General features: G+C 34.3%; 1 protein-coding gene across 1 annotated transcript in view; it reads right to left on the reverse strand.

The window, feature by feature from the left end:
* Positions 1-19542, reverse strand: part of DNAJC1 (DnaJ heat shock protein family (Hsp40) member C1) — a 109090-nt gene that overhangs the window by 46754 nt on the left and 42794 nt on the right. Inside the window, exons 4-7 of the mRNA XM_074156966.1 lie at positions 15047-15212; positions 14050-14147; positions 12915-13008; positions 3052-3142 (exon numbers count right to left, since the gene is read on the reverse strand). Of these exons, the coding sequence (XP_074013067.1) occupies positions 3052-3142; positions 12915-13008; positions 14050-14147; positions 15047-15212 (449 nt within the window). The remainder of the gene's footprint in view (positions 1-3051; positions 3143-12914; positions 13009-14049; positions 14148-15046; positions 15213-19542) is intronic.

Below are 19542 nucleotides of genomic sequence, written 5' to 3' on the forward strand. Positions count from 1 at the left end.
TTTCTTTAAAAAGGGATATTTTAAAAATAAATTTAAGTTTCCACATTGAACGTCAGGGAGAACAAACAAAAGAACAGAAAGTAAGAGAACTACCAGGGCTAAGTATAAGGAAATAAACACAGATGCATTTTCCTCAAAAATTGATGTGGTTGAAAGAAGTACTCCATGCAAGAAAAGGATCAGTAGAGCTGCTACAATTTGCCTTGATAACTACTTAAACCTTGCAATTTAAGTTTAAAAAGTGGCAGAGCCATCTATCCTGACAATATATGCCTAAGTCTTCTCAGTTTAATGATTACTCAGTGCAGTTAATACCTACTCTATTTTACACCCCATGATTACGTAGAACAGGGCTATCCATTGTTACAGACGCAGGGATTACATGCACGTGTGACACTACAGGAGAGGGAAAAGTTAACAGAAAGTTTATTAATTAAAGCACTTTAATTTAAAAATAAATTTTGTGTTCTGTTATATAAATGTGAAAAGGGCATCAAAAAATGCAAGACAAACCACTTTTATTTTTGTACATAAAACACCCAGTTATCTGGAAGTGGAAGATGTCCCTGCCCACCGCAGGGGAGGTGGAACTAGATGATCTTTAAGGTCACTTCCAATCCAAGCCATTCCATGATCTGTAATTCCATACAAAACCATGTTTCCTAGAAACACAAGGTCTGTATTCTAAGTTGTTGTATTTTTGTAACATAAAGTTGTAAAGTTGCTATATTTTACTAAGGTAGTAAATGACAGTTTCGAATGGATTGAGAAGTGGTAAGACGCTGCAAAAGTGCCAGAAAAAGAAATCAAAATTGTGCATAATATTGACTTACCAAGAAATTACTTTTTCACACTCCTCACCAAATATAGCACTTAATGACATCTCAGTAGAGTCATCTCTTTCCTACTTGGCAAATTATATTTTCCTCCTCCAGTACCCTTCTCTGGTTTTAATTCAAGCCACATACAGAACACCACACAATTTCAGCAGGAAAGCAGACAGACATGGGGGGAAACTGGCAATTAGTTCATGAAAAAAAAAGCACTGGACAACAGCTACTGCTAATCTGCATGAGATACATTTACTTAACTAGTTAGATGGAACTGTTATGATGAACTCGCATTCCAAGGATGGTCTCTAAAATTAAGCAGATTAGGGGCAAACAAAATGCACATCTGGTGATTTACACCCTTTCTATGCTAATTGTGAAGTGACAATGCAGAAAAATATAATGAAATAAGCAAATTTATCAGATGCTTTGCATGCAAGGTTCAGGAAAAAGTTAAATAATTATTTTTGCCCACAGTAACTTAGATACATCCTCTTGTTCTTCTCTTGGGAGTCCCACTTCTTTTAAAAAAACATTAACTGACAGCTCATTCTGCTGCCCAGCGATAGCACTGCAACGGCTGACCAAATGAATCCCATGCCAAATTTCAAACTCCGCTAGTTACAGGTGGTGACTCTCAATCCTTCCTCTTGCTCCCTGCCAGCAAACCTACCAAGGGAGGGCAGGATGCCAACCAGTGAGACTGGTGAGGACTGGACGCTGCCCAGGTGAGGGACACTGGGTCACCTGGCAGACAGGGGGGTCACACGCCATGTCGCACCCAGCAGCACGACAGGGGGACCGGGTGGTGCTTCTGTCAGGGGTGACCTGGAGGGGGAAGAGTGCCAGACCCACACCTCTCACGTGAGGGCACCGCCACTGCAGGTAACAAAGAAAAATGGCTCTCACATGACACCTGGTTGAGGAGAAATACTGAAAAGTTCACACTTGGTCTTTCAGTAAAACACAGGAGCACGCACGCTTCAATTTTACTGACTTTACACTTGCACTTCTGTTTTAAAAAACTAGTCCTTTTCAAACAGTAGTTCGCAGATTTCAATGAAGAACATACGCCAGCTGCTTTGAAGAATGGCAATACGTTACTGTCTGACAATTTAACAAGTTTTTAATAACCCAAGTCAAGACCCTTTTCAAGGGCCCATTTTGTGGTAGGTATCTCACACATAATGGCAGGCCTCCCTAACAAGCATTAAATGAACTGGTTTGCTAGATTTGGCCTGGGTCCACAATGCTCGCTGAGGTGCTGAATGTTATCCATTTTCTCAAAATGGATTCAGCTACAGATAAATTAGGAATTACCGCTGAAACTGGACCTCTTTGCTGATTTTACAAAATTAAGCTATTTTGTAAATATAAATAATGCAGCTGTATTTTAAGTGCCTAAAGGCTTATGCATACTCAAAGCCAGTAAATTATTATAGGACACTCAATGCACTTGTCAGAATAAAGGAACTTAAAAGCATACACTTAAGTAGAGTAAATAAAGCAAGCAAGCACACATATACAAACAGACCAAAAAAAACTTTAAAAATTGTCTTCAGAAGAGAGCAGGTTTAATCACTGGCAAAAGCAAATAATGGAAAGAAGAAAAGGGAAAGTCAAGTATAATTATTCTGAATACTTTATTAAGGGAAATGCTAATTGCCTTCTCTGGTCTTTTATAAGAGTGTAAAGACTTTAGGGCATTTATTTCAACAATAGCATTAATCCATCTCCAAAGTCTGCATCCATGCTTTTGGAAATTCAAATTATGTTCAATTTCTATCACAGAAATCAACTCAATATGCACAAAAGAATTATTAAACATGTTACTTAAAAAAATATTTACAGAAAAAGAATACAAAAATGCTCAAAATGCAAGAGATCACTTCTGAAAAATGTATACTTTCAGATCTATACATTTGAGATTTCCCTCAACATTTCTAGCAAACATTTTCTAGCAACAATCAAACAAAACATTTCTAGCAAAGTAAGCTTTTGTTGCTGCTATATAACTATTGCCTGAGCTCTATGCTTCTACAGGAACAAACCAGCAGCAAAATTAGTCACAAAATGAAAAGCTTATTTAAATTTAACAGCAGTACCAAAATATATAAAGCATGTATTTTAGAAGATTATAAAAATATTTGTTCATATACATCGTGCGTAGTAGGTATATCATATTAAATCTTTGTTTATTAAGACAGTGGTAAAAACTCACTCTGAAGTGTTTCAAGTTCAGCCTTAGCCAGGGCATCTTCTTTCGCCTTCATTTTTGTTTCTTTATATTCTACATATAATTGTCTGGCATCCTTTAAGAAAACGTTGCAATGGCATTAGCATCCTTATACAAACAAGTTATTGCAATGGCTCTGTCTTAAGTTCTCAATTAACCTCACCAAAGAGTTTAAGGTACATTTGTTTCCTTGAGTTACAGTAATTTTCAGTATAGAAAGTATTTGTTTAGAACGTAGAACTTCTGTGTAACAAAGGTTCAAAGGTAATAGCGTTGATATTATAGACTATGATGCTCATCAACAACCTGAAAGGCAAAACGGTTAGGAAAACATTTCTGATCACTACCTACAGCTTTGTAAGAGGCCAGGTACCCACTCTGCTCACATCAGCAATCTGGAAGTTCAAGGAAGAAAGAAAATTTGCATTAAAATTTTTAAAGTTTTAATTTTAATTTTTAATTAGTGTGTGCAGGGACAAACAAAGGCAATTGCTAGGTGGCAGTCATCTTAGTGTGAACTCATTACGGTAACACTAACTGCATGTTCCAAAATGCGATTTGTTCACACACTCATCCCCCTTTTTTTTTTAAACCAACTTCTATATTGCTGTTAAGGTATTGAAAAATATATATTAACATTTTTTATCCAAGGATTAAATTAGATTCCAATCTGAATCTATTTGGCAAATTTGCACATAAAACCAGAAGTCCTGTCATAAATCTCACAATAAGTTACACATTTCCAAAAATCTGATGAATTAGTAATTAGAGATTTGTGTTGAAAGCTTTCCAACAAGAACAACCAGACTGCTGAAGTAATAGGTAAGGGGAGTTTCCTTACTCTCACTTATCTGTTGAAAAGATTTCTATACTCATGCAAAAACAATGAATCTAGAAATGCTAGAAATATAATAGAAATGCTGAAATAGAAAAACTATTATCGTTTCCAAGCATGCAGAACATCTATTATATTAAATCAAAATTAATTATAGTATTAGATAAACCTATTTTTAGTTCTTTATAGCCAAAATTATTTTTATTCTTACTACATTAACAGTCCCACTTTTTACATATAAAGGGTGATTTAAATTTTAATGTAGAATGTACTGTAAAACATCAGGAAATATTTTTATAATTTCAACTATAATCCCATAAACTTGAACAAAACCTGGTCTCATTAAAAATGAAATAAAGACATCTTAATAAATTTTGAAAAAAAAAACAACTGAGTTAAGCAGTCCTTATCGCTGCCTCTAATGGTAGGAGTCATCCAAAACCATTCCTTCCTGCAAAGATACCATGACACAACAGCTGTTCTTTGCGTTACACTGGCCTCTGCCCCTTCAAAGATACTTGACAGAGGTGGGACAACACAGGGCAGAATCGTGATCCAGCTCGGAGCAGAGCTTTGTAATGTTTCTTTGGAGACATCTCACTAATACTAGTCAGCATGCCTGAAGAAAAACTCTGACAAATTCCCACAAGAGATCAGTAAGGTTTCATCTCCTTCCAAAATATCTCTTCTTACTCCTTAATTGTCTTTACATTTGGGTACGGGAAATGGAAGTTAGATTTCTCTGCCAGGATTATGTAGGAGATCACAGCACACAAGAAATTTTTAAGACTATGTAACTTTTTGCTGCTGGAACAGAGCAGATTAAAAGCATCCCACACGGTCACAGTTTTTGTTTTGGAGATGGGGAAGAGAGGTTTTTTGATGGTTCTGGTAGAATTAGGGATTAAAAAAAAAAAAGTGTGTAGGTACAGGAGCACTAACAGCAGATATGAAGGCTTTGAGGAAAGATATTTAGTTTCTATATTATAACACTGAGTGACAAAATTAGGATCAGCATCGGCTCTCTTTTCGGTTTACCTGAAATACGAGTTCCCTACCACATACGGTAACTTTCTTTGTACTCTCCAGATTTGGACTATTGGCATCATTAAGAAACAGTAACAGCCATTAAATGTCATTGTTAACTTCTATGAGTTTGAGACCTTTGGGTTGCGTGGCACACACAGGACTCAGACATACTGATATCCAAAAAATGCTTTTGTTTAAGGCTATGATTTAAAAATGGCTACAATTAACCGGCATTTAAATTTAACCCATTTGACACTGAAAGCCAATATTTGATGCTAAATTCTGGTGTAAAATCCATTATTGCTTGTGGGATCTCCAGACAGCAGGCACTAGGGGGTAACTGTCAATCTCTCCAGCATGTCAATCACTGAACAATTGGAAATGTGGCTCAGATGAAAATGAGACACAATAGCTGAACAACAAAGAAAACTAGTCAGAAGCACGTAAATGAAATTTAGTAGTATTGTTGCTTTATGGATATAAAATGGATTATCACTGCAAATGGAGTAATATCCAGGTAATAAAGGCAACATTAGTCCTTTATCTTATTAACCACAGTTTATTAGAGCTGATAGCATAACCAAAAAAAAAAAGGGGAGATTGCACATTTTGAAGCACATGTAAAAATGTATACATATAAAGAAAAAAACAACCAAAAAATTTAAGAAAAATGGATTTTGAAGATTTGAAAATCAAATCCTTCCCACAAAAGCATAAGAAATGGCTCTACAGGTTGTAAAGTGAAATTAAAAGACATAGCTGAGTAAAGATGCTAGCCAACAGATACAAACTGCATGTGTATTAGACCTTACAAGTCAAAATGAAAGAAACACTCGAAAACAGTTTAAAATGGGAAGTTCTTTGAAGAAAACTTCTGCCTTAACATAAATAAGCACATTTCAATTTACTCCTCATTAGTTTTCAATAGTATCAATCTCAACAGGGATATTCGTTTTCAAGCATATTCAGTTTTGGTAGTATTTCAAAACAGATTTATGTTCAGATTTTTTACTTTTCCAAAGTGACTCATTTAAGCAGTCATTTTGCCTCAATACAAACATTTTAGGGCCTAAAAACACTGGCAATATAGATACAGCCTCTTCCAATCTAATGCTCCTTCCCCAAGATTCAGTAGTGATTTTTCTTTTAAAGGATCTTTTCCCAAAGAGCTCAAAATACGCACAACTTCAAAATTTTATACCTGATACCTACTTCACCTTAAAGTAGAAGGTGAAGTAAGAAAAGCACATAAGAAAAGCAACATTTTTATCCTTCTGGGGGTGGAAAGGGACAGAGGAAAGAGACACACACAGCTTGGAACTGTTCTAACTAAAAGCTCCAGCTTATCAAATCAGAAATATTTTGTTCTCATTTGCAGGAGTTTGAAGTTTTCAAAAAAGAACATCAACACAAATACATTGCCTTTCTTCACTATCAAAGCAGTAATATGCATGTAGTTAAGCAAAAAGAATAATGAAGAGGGCTAATATATGCTGGTTTATCATACTATGATCTCAAATATACTCTCCAAAAGGGAACAGAATGAAAAAAGATTATTAGAAACACAAAATTCTGCTATTAGTATTTCTAAATTATATTTCAACTGCCATATATAGGAAGTTCCTCTTTACCCTCATATTTAACCAAAAATTTCAGAAAGCGTTGCAGAAGAAAAATAAAATTGACAGCTAAACACTTCATTAATGCACTTTCAATATTTTAACCACAATTAAGATCCAAAAATATTGAAAAATCCTTGTATTTCAGTTCCTTTTTACATCAATATTGTCTCATGTCAATAAATTTGAGATTGCCAAGGCAAAGCTGCACTTGAGTTACACAAAAATACAGAAATTCTTGATACCAGACTTTTAAGGGTTTTTTTTCTTTGGTTGGTTGGAGGTTTTTTGTGGGTTTTTTTGATTGTTTGTTTTGGTTGGCTTGTTGTTTTTAAATCAACAGATACGGTATTTATTCAAACTACTAATTCTGGAACTAAAAACTTCAGTTCTGAGTAAGACCCAGCCACTTCGGCCTCTCCTTGACTTTTAGGAAGGGTGATGAGGTTTTGTTGGTTTGTTTGCTTTGTGAGGTTTTGTTTTTTTTTTTTTTACCCTCCAGTTAATCTTCCCAGCTTTCTGGTCTACCACAGAAAGACTAGAGATTACAAGAAATAAGGCAAACATTGGAAACAACTTGCTGTATTTGCCATATGTGAACCTTCATTACAGATTTTGTGATAGAATCAGCTTCACATCTTACTCCTCTGGGCAAGGGAATGATAGAAACAAAATGCATCCCCTCAGAATTCAGTTAACTGGAAACTTTCCCACAAGCATACTTAAAATCAGTGTATTGAAATAATTTTATTTGCATTAAGTCTTATTCAATCAATACATAGACTTAAAGAGAAATATTAGTATTAATTTTGTGAACTGATTTTTGTCTTTTTGAGGACAGTGTTCTTGTACAATTTGTACAAAAAACAGAGAGAGAAAAAGGAGTCAAATTAAAATTACCACAACACCCGACCTTCAATTTGCTAGTTCTGTGCAATAAAAATGCTGGCCATTATACCACAACAAAACCACTCTTTTGATGGGTTTATAAACTAGTAATATCAATGTGTTATCCTAAGAAATAATGTTAAAAAAAAGTTAAACATTATGATTTATATTTCTCTTTGGCATTTTTACATGTTTACTCAAAGGCAAACTAGTAAATAAATAGGAATTGCATTACTTCCTCCTTTATAATCAGAAAATCATGCTTTGACCTTGGAATAATATCAGGTGTGGCCAGGCCCTTCAGCTGCGTACAGCCTGTGGGCAGCTGAAGCGTGGTCCCCAGGCCTCGGATGCACTGGGTGACCAGCAGCAGGCTGTGGGTATCTGCTGGGTATTTCCCCAGCCACACCAGTGAAAAAAAGGCAGCCAGATGGGGGAACCCCGGCCAACGCTGCAAGGCCTCCCTGGGACCCCATTCACACCCCGGGAAACCTCATACCGCAACAGAACAGTACCATTAACTGCGAGCCAGTATCGCCTGGTACACCCCAGCTACTCCTGGACCTACACTCCTTTAACGCCTGTGCTGGGATATGCAGACATACAGCAAGTTATTTGAAGGAGCAGAACAAAATTGGCTGCCACAGAACAACAGGCAATTAAAGGCAAATTTCTTTAGTATCTTACATTTACTTAAAACTTTTACTACGCAGGAAAACACATTTTGTCTCCAGAGCCTCAGACAGTACCCTGTTAGACGCAAATTATTTTTGCTCACTCGTATACACCCAGAATACCATCCTCTCTCCTCTGACCTGCTTCTAAGCTTCTAATTGACCTCAGGGTCAAGAGCTTCAGCCCTACTTTGGTTCTCCCAACAGCTGCAAAATAGCAAGAAACAGAGCAAATGGACAATCACTCGTGCCACACATCCTGCAATTGCTCGCTCCCCACAACTTATATCAACATTGGTGCTGTACAGTAAGTTGGAACACATCAAAACCCTGTAGAGCTGGGAATTAGGGAGATATTTAACCTTACTGACTTGAATAAACCCCTTCCCCCCCCAAAAAAATCTCTTTTTTTAAGCCATACTTTATTAAATGCAATAAATTTTATTTTAATCACACAAGATGATTTTATATGAAGCCATACCTGAAGACAAAAACAACCCACACAAATGCTTGCTGACCTAATCAAATCTCGCTTAAAAGCTAACTTTGCGAAGGAGATGCTCTGCTGGCAAAACCTCTTGAGTTTAATGACACATTGCCAATCCATTTAAGGCCAAAGCTGAACCATCTCTAAACAGGTGTTGAAACGTAATCATGAATTAAAAGCAAACCTGAGGAAAAAATGCCAAGAAATTAAACACCTCTGGGTCACTAGTTTGAATCTATTCCAGGCTACTAAATCAGCTACAGTAATTACCATCTGGTAGTCTACATAAAAATAAATTACTGGCCTTTTTGTTTTGATTCACTTCGTGCTACACAAAGGTCTTTATATACAAAAGTTTCCATTGTAACTGAAAGCTCTGTTGATAATCTCACTAGGTTATACCCAGTGCAACTACGTATGGAACTGCCTTCTCCTTACTGGTGAGCCACCAGAAGTTCTTCCGCCAGTTTGCTGCTAGGGTGTACGCTACACCTACACTGTTAGAGACGGAAGATAACAGGAAACTTCATTTTCTTAGCAAGAATCCATTTCTGCCTGAAACAACCAAAAATGCTTTCTGGTCCATTACACTCAGGACAACAGCAGGCTTATAATTTAACTAATAAAAAACACTTCCTAGTGCTGACTAGCATTAATGAAGCTGGTGTAAAAATAAAGACATTCATTGCTAAGCTTCACCACATCAAGGTGGTAGAAAAGTAGTTGACAAGAACACTATGAAACATTCCTGTCTTCAGTTTTCTGAAGGAAATATTTTGTGAAGAACAATTAATGACATTTTTAAGAAAGATGACTTTTCTTAAGTTGTATGTTTGCACATCCAAAGAAAAAACTCTAGTCAGCTGTTTTGGGAATAAACCGCAATTTACATATTACTGTTCTCTCACAAAAGAAAAGTATACTTAACGCAACTGTCTATTCTGTGTTACATTCACCATTTCAGCTGAAATTCTTCCCACTATATTTAGCTGGCTTGTTTCTTTGTAAGAACAATTTTCAGTTCCATTAAAGAATTTTAATTGAGTTTTCTTTTTTTTTCTCCTTCTTTTATTTATTTTTTTAAATATATAGCCTTCTTCCAGTTATTCTCATGAAAGACTAAACTATAAATTACCTGAGAAACAATTTATGTTCTTTTTCTATCTTTTTCTTGAGCCTACATTATAAGAATTAAACTTGGTAATAGTCAATATAATTTACACTCCACTTAATGATTCTTTCACACCACAGATATTTGACTGATGATATACATGTTATGTATTTGTTTCCCTTCACTTCTTCAAACAAGCTTAAAGAGATGCTGTTTTCACCCCAAATTCAACTAAACTAAATTTGTGGATATAAAAGCCTATGTAGTCTCTCTCAAAACACAACTGTCAACAGTTTAAAAAAAACAATCGTTTTTTACTTTCTCTCATCCTCCTCTCACCCATTTTTCTTCCACTTTCTTGACATAAAATGCAGACTACAATAAAATGGCATAGGCCATCACAAGGGCATGCAAACAAAGCATTTTTCTTCAGTAAAGGCCCACCTTAATTATTTTAAGTGCCTCCTTCTGAAATCTGACATTTTGAAGGAGGAGGGGAAGTAGGAGAAAGACACTCAACTGGATAAGTGAGAGCCAGCCACGGGCAGAAGCTCAGCAACCCGAATCAGAGCTCTTGTGAGTAGAATATTCACATTAATTAATGGGGGAAGAGATAGATGCTAGGTTAAATGAATCAATGCAAAAGGTGGCAAAAAGTTTAAATTGACATCTCCTTGTGGTTTTTGTTTTGTGGGTTTGTGTTTGTTTTTTATAACGTTTCCTTTGAAGAAGAGCTTATGTACAAAGGCAGGTGGTTTTGTTTCCTTAATTTGAGGAAGCAGTTCAGCTACTTCACTGACAGGGCTTTGAAAAACTCAGTGGCAGAAGCAACATTTAATTTAAATTATTGCTCTCCCCCTTTTCTGTCCCAAATGGTGTTCATTTAAATATGGATGCATTTTTAGAAGTTAATCTACAATTACATTAGTTGCAGACGATGACAGCCAACTTCTAAAATACCTTGTTGGCTCTTAAATGACTGAAATCATTTAGATTAACTCAAACAGCTAAAATCTGTAGCAGCCATCCTTATGTCAACCACTGTAACACCTTGTTGAATAATTTGCATGTGTAACTAGTACACATAACACTATTCAGTACCTTTAGGAGTCTTCTCTACCAGGTAAGCTGCCCTAGTGATTCTACTTATACTAAAAGCCTGAAATACCCTGAAATCTCTAGCCTACGTTAGCGTGTTTTTGAAGAGAAAAGCACTTTTATTCAAAACAGCATCTCTGTACTAGGGTACAATCATGTGAATATAACTACTTTTTTGCTAGATGTTGGTAACTGCAACTACAGCAGAACTTGCTAAAACCTTAAAAACAACTCAGAGCCCAGAGGTGTGTCTGTTCCAACTAGTTAAAACATACAGGGTATCTTTTTACTGTCACTTCAGAAAAGATCTCCAACATGAGGTCATTGGTGCTATTATGCTCTTCAAAAGAGGCAATATTTCTTTAAATATTGTTAACTAATAAGTTACAGTAATTCATTTCAGGTACTTGAAGTCCTGACTATTATTAATATTGAACATTACTTACATTTTATTGCATTTTAACTTACATAATCAGCTGGTCATCTTAAACAACAACAGAACAAACCCTCGAGTTAGGCAGTAGTGTGATTTACACATGGGGCAATATACTCTGGAATGCCATCCCTTTGCTTCCTCCTTGCTCCAAAGCCTTCCAGCTCTGAATTCCTCTACATCCTGCTTCCCCTGTCACCCAATCCCTGCTTGCTGGTCTCCAATTTTCCATAAGTTATTGGATAGCTTTCTTTTTTCCCCCACTACCATTGATTTAATGGATTTAAAGTCACTTTTGTTGTATCCGACTTTTCTGCCTATTCTGGCAGACATAGGAGCTGATTTTTGAACAGAAAATCGGAAACCTGTTAGAGTGACTTCTTAATAGACTATCATAAATCTGATAAAACTGAGAAAACAACATCTTAGATTATAAGAAGTCCTAGTTTAGAATTCTTTGTGAATCTTACTATATTCTATAATATTTTGATTATTTTGCAATTAAGGCAAAAGAGAAAGCACTATAATTATGAAGAATATTTCAAAAACGCAGCAACAGCAATTGCTGAACTCCATTCTTTTCCATCTGACACCTCAATGAGGGAGGAACATCAAAGCTTAATTTGGACACAACAGTTGACTTAATTAAGCATCATCATTTCTGCTTTAAAAACTTTCAGAAAGAACTGTTTCTTTAATAAAATAGCCACACAGCTCTAAGGAAATTTTTAAAAGAGGAAGAGATATTAACTTTTCCATCTTTTTGTAGGAAAGACTATAAAAATGGATGCTGGAAGACTAGACCTAATTGCATTTATAATTTTTACAAGCCTTTTCCTAATAGATTAGCAATTATAGATTAGATGCTTTTTCCAGCTTGAACACAGACAGAAATTGAACATTGATGCCATTTATACTATTTATATTTCAGAATTAATACTCAATATTTCTGTAAATGAAAGTAAAATCCACCTTGCATTCCCTGATCCATATTCAGTAGCAGTGACAAAGGTATTAAAACCAAATGGGTATAATCAAGGGAAATGCAAAGAAAGAGCACGTGATATTAAAAAGTTATTGTGTTAACTGCTCTGACAATACTTACACTGGATGAATATCAGCTAAATTTTATAGTTTATAGTATTAAATTAAAAAAAACACAAGAGTGGGCAGGTCTGTCACATTTATATTTATAAACTACAACCATATCTTTGCTACTTGACCTTAGTAATTTCAGGTATCATTTTATATCGTTATCCAATAACTCAAAAAAGCTCACTCAATCAGAAAAAGTAATTTCACTGTTACCCCAAATTTAAATGACATATTAATATTTGCTATGAAAACATAGCATTTGCCTGTTTGAGATAAAAATACTTTTGTTAACAGATTGCTTAAAAGACATTGTTATTCCTAATTAGATGTATATATATCACTCCTCTACCATCATTTATTATTGTAGTTTTGCCTAGCACATTAAGATTAATACCGATTTAAAATATTAATATCTTGATCAACTTATGATAGTAAATTTGCCCCAAAGGGTCATTTTTAAATATATATATATGTATGTTCTTGAGCCAGAAAATTCATAAGAACAAGCGCTACACATCTGATTATGCATAATAACACCATCAAAAATAAAGTAATATAACTTAAAATCGTTATTATTACCTGGAATAGCTGAGGTAAAGCTTTCACAGTGAGACAGAACCATATTCCCAGCTTGCATGGAAGTAAGTCATGCCACTGTGGTTTGTCCAGTACTCTGCAGTCGAATAAAATTGTAAGTTGTTTATTACCGCCACACAAAGTCAGAACTTTCCCATTATCCTTCAAGATGATTAGCGCTTGCCAACTCCTATAAAAATGTGTAACTACATAACATTAAAGACATTTTGGTTATTTAATTCAAAATACATAACAGCTAACTTCTATTCATTGCTGTATTTTAATCTCTTAAAAAGCTCTTTTCTTCAGGAAAATACATTCATAAGCCCCATAATCACTTCAGCTCAAAAAAACCCCTCAAGTCTTGACCAAGTGTTCACAAGTGCTGACAACCAGATATGAAGACTGTAGCATAAACAAAACAATACATAAAAATTAATGTCATTTGCAGTTCACTGGAGCATTACTCACTGATGTCATCAAGAAAGACGACAGGCAGAATGGTCTCTGATCTCCATCCTGCATTGATCCAGTTCATGCCCCTGCTGTGTGAACTATTTAAACCCTTTATTTCTTTCTATGAATCAATACAAGAAATGGTGGTATCTTTTGGAGTGTCCTGAAAGTCACTATTTCCCTATGTGTTTCTTAACAAACAATGGTGTTAGAAGCCTTTACCAACAGGCTTGTTTTTAAGTTAATCAGATTTAAAAAGCATTAAATCAGACAAGCATTAAAACCTCATAAAAGCTCCTTGCTTGGTATTGTAATAAACTAAAGCTTAAATAAATTGTAATTTGTTAATTGTAATCAAAGGCAAAAATCTTCAAAGATGGGAAAAGTTGTAAAATCTTCTAAAAACAATTTGTAGAAATAATACCTTTCTATAAGCCAGATACTATTAATTCAGCCGTAATCTTTCAATTATTGTTGATCTGCTGAACAAACACCACATATTTATTTACAAATCAATACTTGATAATACACCTATACTACTTTATATCAGCAATGGTTGTTACTGCAAACACATTTATTTTCCTCATAAAATATTTCAAAGATACAAGGAGAAAATGATAGAACTAAACCACTAGCTGATGAAATATTTTAAAATATGGAAAACAAGAGACTTCCTTCCCACCTTTCATTTTTGTCTAGAGCAGCAAGTTTGGCTTCATCTGTACTCCTGCTGCCTGTTTTTTTCTTCTTCTCCCTCTTTTTTCTGCTAAGCAGTTCATCCTTGATGTAGAAAGAACTACAGTTACAGCTTATCATTAACATGTAAACCATAAATGTTACTGGGACTCTTCTGTGAAGGGTAAACAGTAGAGTAGCATTTATGCAAATGTATCTAGGGGTCCTACATGATTAAGTAAAATGATCTATCTTAACAATAACTGTTGCCATGGTATCCAGTCTTTAAACACACATGAAGTCCAGTTCTGTCACTCATGTGTATCTCCATAGCAATCAAAGTTTTCTAAGAAGAGAAAGCATTCAACTTGCCTCCTTTCTCATTCATCAACTTCAATAATGCAGTAGAAAATAAAAAAAGTAAATAGATGCTAATGTATGAATATTTTTCAAGTTATACTTAGGTTTTTTTCTAGTCTACTAAATGCGATAGATTTTTATATGACAAAACGCAAAATAAACAAAAAAATGTGTTTTATTCTGCTTACCAATGCCTATCCTGTTAACAAAACCCCAAAACGTAAAGAACATTTAACTAAGAACAAAGGCAAAGCAAGTATGACTTTTAAATGAATAAAACTTGATTATTTTTAAACATCATCTGGGAAAATCACAGGTATCGCTACAGTAGCATACGATTCTGCACCAACAGATGACAGAAGAGGTTTTTATTCCTCTTCTTCCTTCCAGTTAAAAACCAAAGAACCATCTCTTGCTATTTATTACCAATTCTAAAAAAATTAAGTAGTTCTTAGATTACTATTTCTGATATGCTGAATGTCTCATTCTGTAATTATCGCCATTCTAAATACAATCCATTTAAATTATGAACAATACAAATTCAAAACATGGGAAATGGTAGAGAGCCCTATAATATGCAAACTTCTGTGTAGGAAATTCAATAGTAATAATTGAAGCAAGTTTGATTTATTACCAATACTTACCAGCTGTTTTTCCAGGTAGATAGACCAAACCACAGCATAATGACCCACTGTGAGTATAATGAACAAGAGTAATGCCAGCTCAGCATTGCTCATTTTTCTCACTCGCCTGTAGTAGAATACAGGCTGTCGCCAATCTGGTAGTCCATTGATCAGAATATCATCATACCTACAGTAGCAAATATAACAGGCTTTCATGGAGAGCTAAAAATGAAATAAGCCAAACCATCCAATTATAAAACAAAACAAATGATAATCCACAGACCGCCTGAATAATGCGCACACAAAAGATCATTTAGTAATTTATTTATTTTTTTTTTTAACAGAGCAATGCCTTGTTTTGTCAGGTGCTAACAAACAGAATCCAGAACCAAAGGCTGGGGAAACATTATCTAGTCTTTTGCAAACAAACAACAACAAGTAATTTGATTGCTCCTGCAACACCACCATCCCCTTCCCCTCTAGTTCGTTCCCTTCTGAAATAAGAGACTTCTAGAAACGTAGACGTGTCCTACCTGCCCAGTAGTCAGTGGGCAGGTCTCCATGATAGAAGTAAATAACAAACCACTTAAATATTTAGCAAAAACCAAAAATTTCAAACACCAGAAACCTTTTCTTTTTTTTTTTTCTTTTACAAATTAAAAGCACAAGTGCTGGGGGGAGGGGAGAAGTATCTTTGCTTTTGTTTTGTCCTTCAGCAGCACAGTATCTATTAGCCAAAAATGTTGCCAGACTTAACATCCATTCTGTGTCAGATATTAATTTAAAGGCTTGATTTTGATGTTAGAAAACAAAGTTCACCACAGCTAGATGATTTTGATTTTCTATTTAAAAAGCTGCCTCCAAAATCCATCTGTTTTAAAACTGTTTAATTTTACTAACACCACTGACTGTACAGAAACCACTTTATGACAAATTGTCAGTTTTTCTTCACACAAATGTCTTGAAATATCTTAATATGTCTGGGGTCTTCTATATACAGTATGTTATCAATTTAAAAATAAACCACAGACATGCAAAATAGATTTTTCTATTTGTTAACTTTTCAGAGTGAAGTTTCAAACAAAAATCTCTACAGTAAACTCCAAAACCTGTATGTTCAAGATGCACAACCTGTTAATCTTAAATTGAACACAACTCATTACATATTCTAATCACACCGTTTCCAGAATTAAATCTGCACTGAAAGGCCTAATTTGGTGCAACACATTGACCAAAATATTTTAATTAAAAATATTCTGAGTTAGTCGCAGGCCTAATTACAGGAATAGAAATAGGGCCTATATTGTCATGCAGGTCAGTAGAACTCAGTAGTAGGTTTTTCTCAAGTAAATTGACCGATCCAGGAATAATAGCGCAGCTGCTAAACTGCCAGTCTTGACATGTAAATCAATTTAAATGCAACAACTGCACTAGCTACTTTGATAGTTATTAAATTGATACCTTGGAGATGTACTAAAAAAAAATTTCCACAAGCAAATTCATTTTTTTAAGCAGAAAAAGAGGCAACGGTTTTCAATTTAAAAACACACTTTAATTCAGCGCAGCTAGAAAAGCTGCCTTCTGATAAAACATTTTTTCAAGTTGGCACCGTTATTTCTATGCAAAAGATTTAACACCTCAGGATTCTGCAGTGTTCTGAATGCTACCAGAAGTAAAATTCATATTACAAAACTCTATCTTTCATGACAATTATGAGAATACTAAGATTAATATCCATTATTGTAAAATTTGGAGTCATAACTTTTTTTTCCTTTCCCAGTAAGTCAGAATGAACTAACTACTGATGCCTTAACACAAACTCTGTTCAGAAAAATTGCTTAGGATGTTGTTTCAAAACTAAAACTTCTACTTAACTTTTTGTTTAAGAATTAAGTACAAGTTTTAGCATTTTAAAAAAACATAATGCATTTGCTAAACACTTTATTGTTAGAATACAAGAAAATATTTTAAAACAAAACCATTTTTAAAACAAATTAAGTCTATAAGATTTCACAAAAGATGCTCTTCCTTTTAAAGGTTCAGAGAAGCATATGTAGAATCAAGAAATTTTTTTTTTAATACTACTATAAATTTACTGAACATTTGCCTTTCTTATACACTAAGGCTTGTTAACTGACGTACTGAAAATGTGGCTACTGATTAAATAAGGTCCATACATGCTAATGGTAACAATATAGCAATATGTAAAACTAGATTGCAATTGAACATTTGGCAACCATGTTCTATTATAAATTATCTGTTAAGAAAAAATAAATTAAGACAGCAGAGCCTCTTGCATTAAACACTTTAAACAGCACTCTGTATTTACTAGGCTACGTCCGCTGTTCTGAACAACAGTCTCTAAGGATTAAGTCTCAGAATCAATGCTCTATTGATTTTACTATCAATGAGCATTATGGCTCACACGACTGGCCATTTTAAGGGAAGATAGCTTCTATTATAACACACTTTTTAGAATATATACTGTTAAAAGATAAATCACTGCTTTCAATAGTAATTAAGCTCTGTATTTGAAAAATAAAGATATCAATGATTTTTAGGGTTTCAACTGGAAAATGATCCTACTGAAACTCAAAAGCTCCCCATAATTTTTAAATCTTGATTTCCAAATTTAGGATACAGTTTAATTGAAAGCAAGTTTCTCATTAAAGAATTTCTTTATAGAAACCTATATTAACTATGAAAGAAAGTTAATCCATGTGCATCAAGAACTACATTGAAAATTTAATTACAAAGCATTCTTCTTTTGGCAACCTATATTAATTGTCATTCTACGTAAGAAAAAAAAAAAAAATCAAGCTGAAAAGGGAAAATACATCTGCAGTATTTTTTCCTCAGACATATGTACACAGAATGCAGCAAATCTTTAACATACAAGTATGCCTGCCAATTGTCTCTGAAAAGTAGCAGTCAGCAAGCTAAAATACCCCAAAGCACCAGACCAGAAAAAAAGACCAAAAAAAATAATATATCCCCATTTATAACTTAAGTTGAATCTTTATTTTAAAAACTCAGGATTATAGACAAGACTTTTTAATCTTGTACTAACAAATAACCAACTGCAAGATTATTAAAATTTCATTCTTCTGTAAAGTTTCATGAAATAGTTTTTAGAGCTCTTTGTAGAATCAATTACCTTGCAAGAAAAAAAAAAATCCATTAACTGTAGTAGCTAATTACAGTATCATCTATTTTAATACAATTATAATTTACTTTTCCCTTTAAGAGAGCCGCTGCAATTCATGTTTCAAATAATTTCAGAAATCTGATGTAGTTTATATACTATAACCTTGAATTAATGAGATCTATTTTGAAATATGGGAAGAACACACTAGCGTTTTTTATTTTGGGGGCTTTTTTTCCCTCAAGCTGTCAAAGACATCCAAGTGCAATGTCAGTCAGAACAATTTATACCTATGAATACAGACATTTAATTATAATGAGAGCTAAGATAAACACCTTTCTTACTCTAAACAAGTATATCTTGATTCCTTTGCAAATGCTTCCTGTAATCAAGTCCACATTGTTAGAGGATAGACCTGGTAGGTAAAAAAACCTCCTTAAAACGATAATAAACAATGAAACTAAAATTTAAGATTTTTGTGTCTAATTACAATTAATAGAAGTGCATAAAGCTATCTACTTTTTCATAAATTAAAAATAATCAAAGGCTAATAAAATTTATCATCAAGCCCTAAAGTAAAGTGTATTTCAGGAAATGCACCTATCTCTACATATCTAAACTTTTCTGTAGAATTTCAAACACACTGAAGCGTGTATACAAAACATAAGATATTATATTCTGATGCATGTATGTTTAATTTAACATTAAACAATTGCTGCACGTGTGTTTAATGTTAGAACATTAGAAAGTTTTGATTACGTATAAATAAAAGCGTGTAAGAGAAAAGTACTAACATGGCAATATTACTGTATTCTGTAGTGCTACTAATATAATATTTGTACATTTCACAAGCAACTATATGACTTTCTCTAAAAAGCAAACTACATTTTAAGTATGAAGTCCTGTATTGTAACTGTCAGTAGAGAAACTATAATATTTTAAGAAAGGCTTCTGCCATCAGATAAAGTAAAAAATTAACTGATAAATATAACAATACAAAGGTTTTAGAAAAATAATTACATGTAGCTAGCCACCAGATCTGCCTTTTTAGAAGGCTGTTTCTGTACACGCACATAAACAATTAACACCTCTGACATTCACCAAGACATGGAGAAAGGGTGTAATTAGACACAGTTTTATGGTTAAATGAGTTAATCATTCAATCATGCCGTGCAGGACCTTACTCCTGCCTTTACTTTTTCTACTCTCTATAGGCACACCAGGACCAATGCTGGCTTACAGATTACATCACTTCCGAGATGAACAGCGAGAGGCAAGTACAGCTGCCCTCACTGGACAGAAGCCTTCAGCTCACTCTTCTCCAGGTGGTGTAATCCTGTGCCCCAGACCATTTAGGTGTCCAGTTGTGAAG

The sequence above is a fragment of the Numenius arquata genome, chromosome 12, assembly GCF_964106895.1.
Source record: "Numenius arquata chromosome 12, bNumArq3.hap1.1, whole genome shotgun sequence".
In the NCBI taxonomy this organism is placed as follows: Eukaryota; Metazoa; Chordata; class Aves; order Charadriiformes; family Scolopacidae; genus Numenius; species Numenius arquata.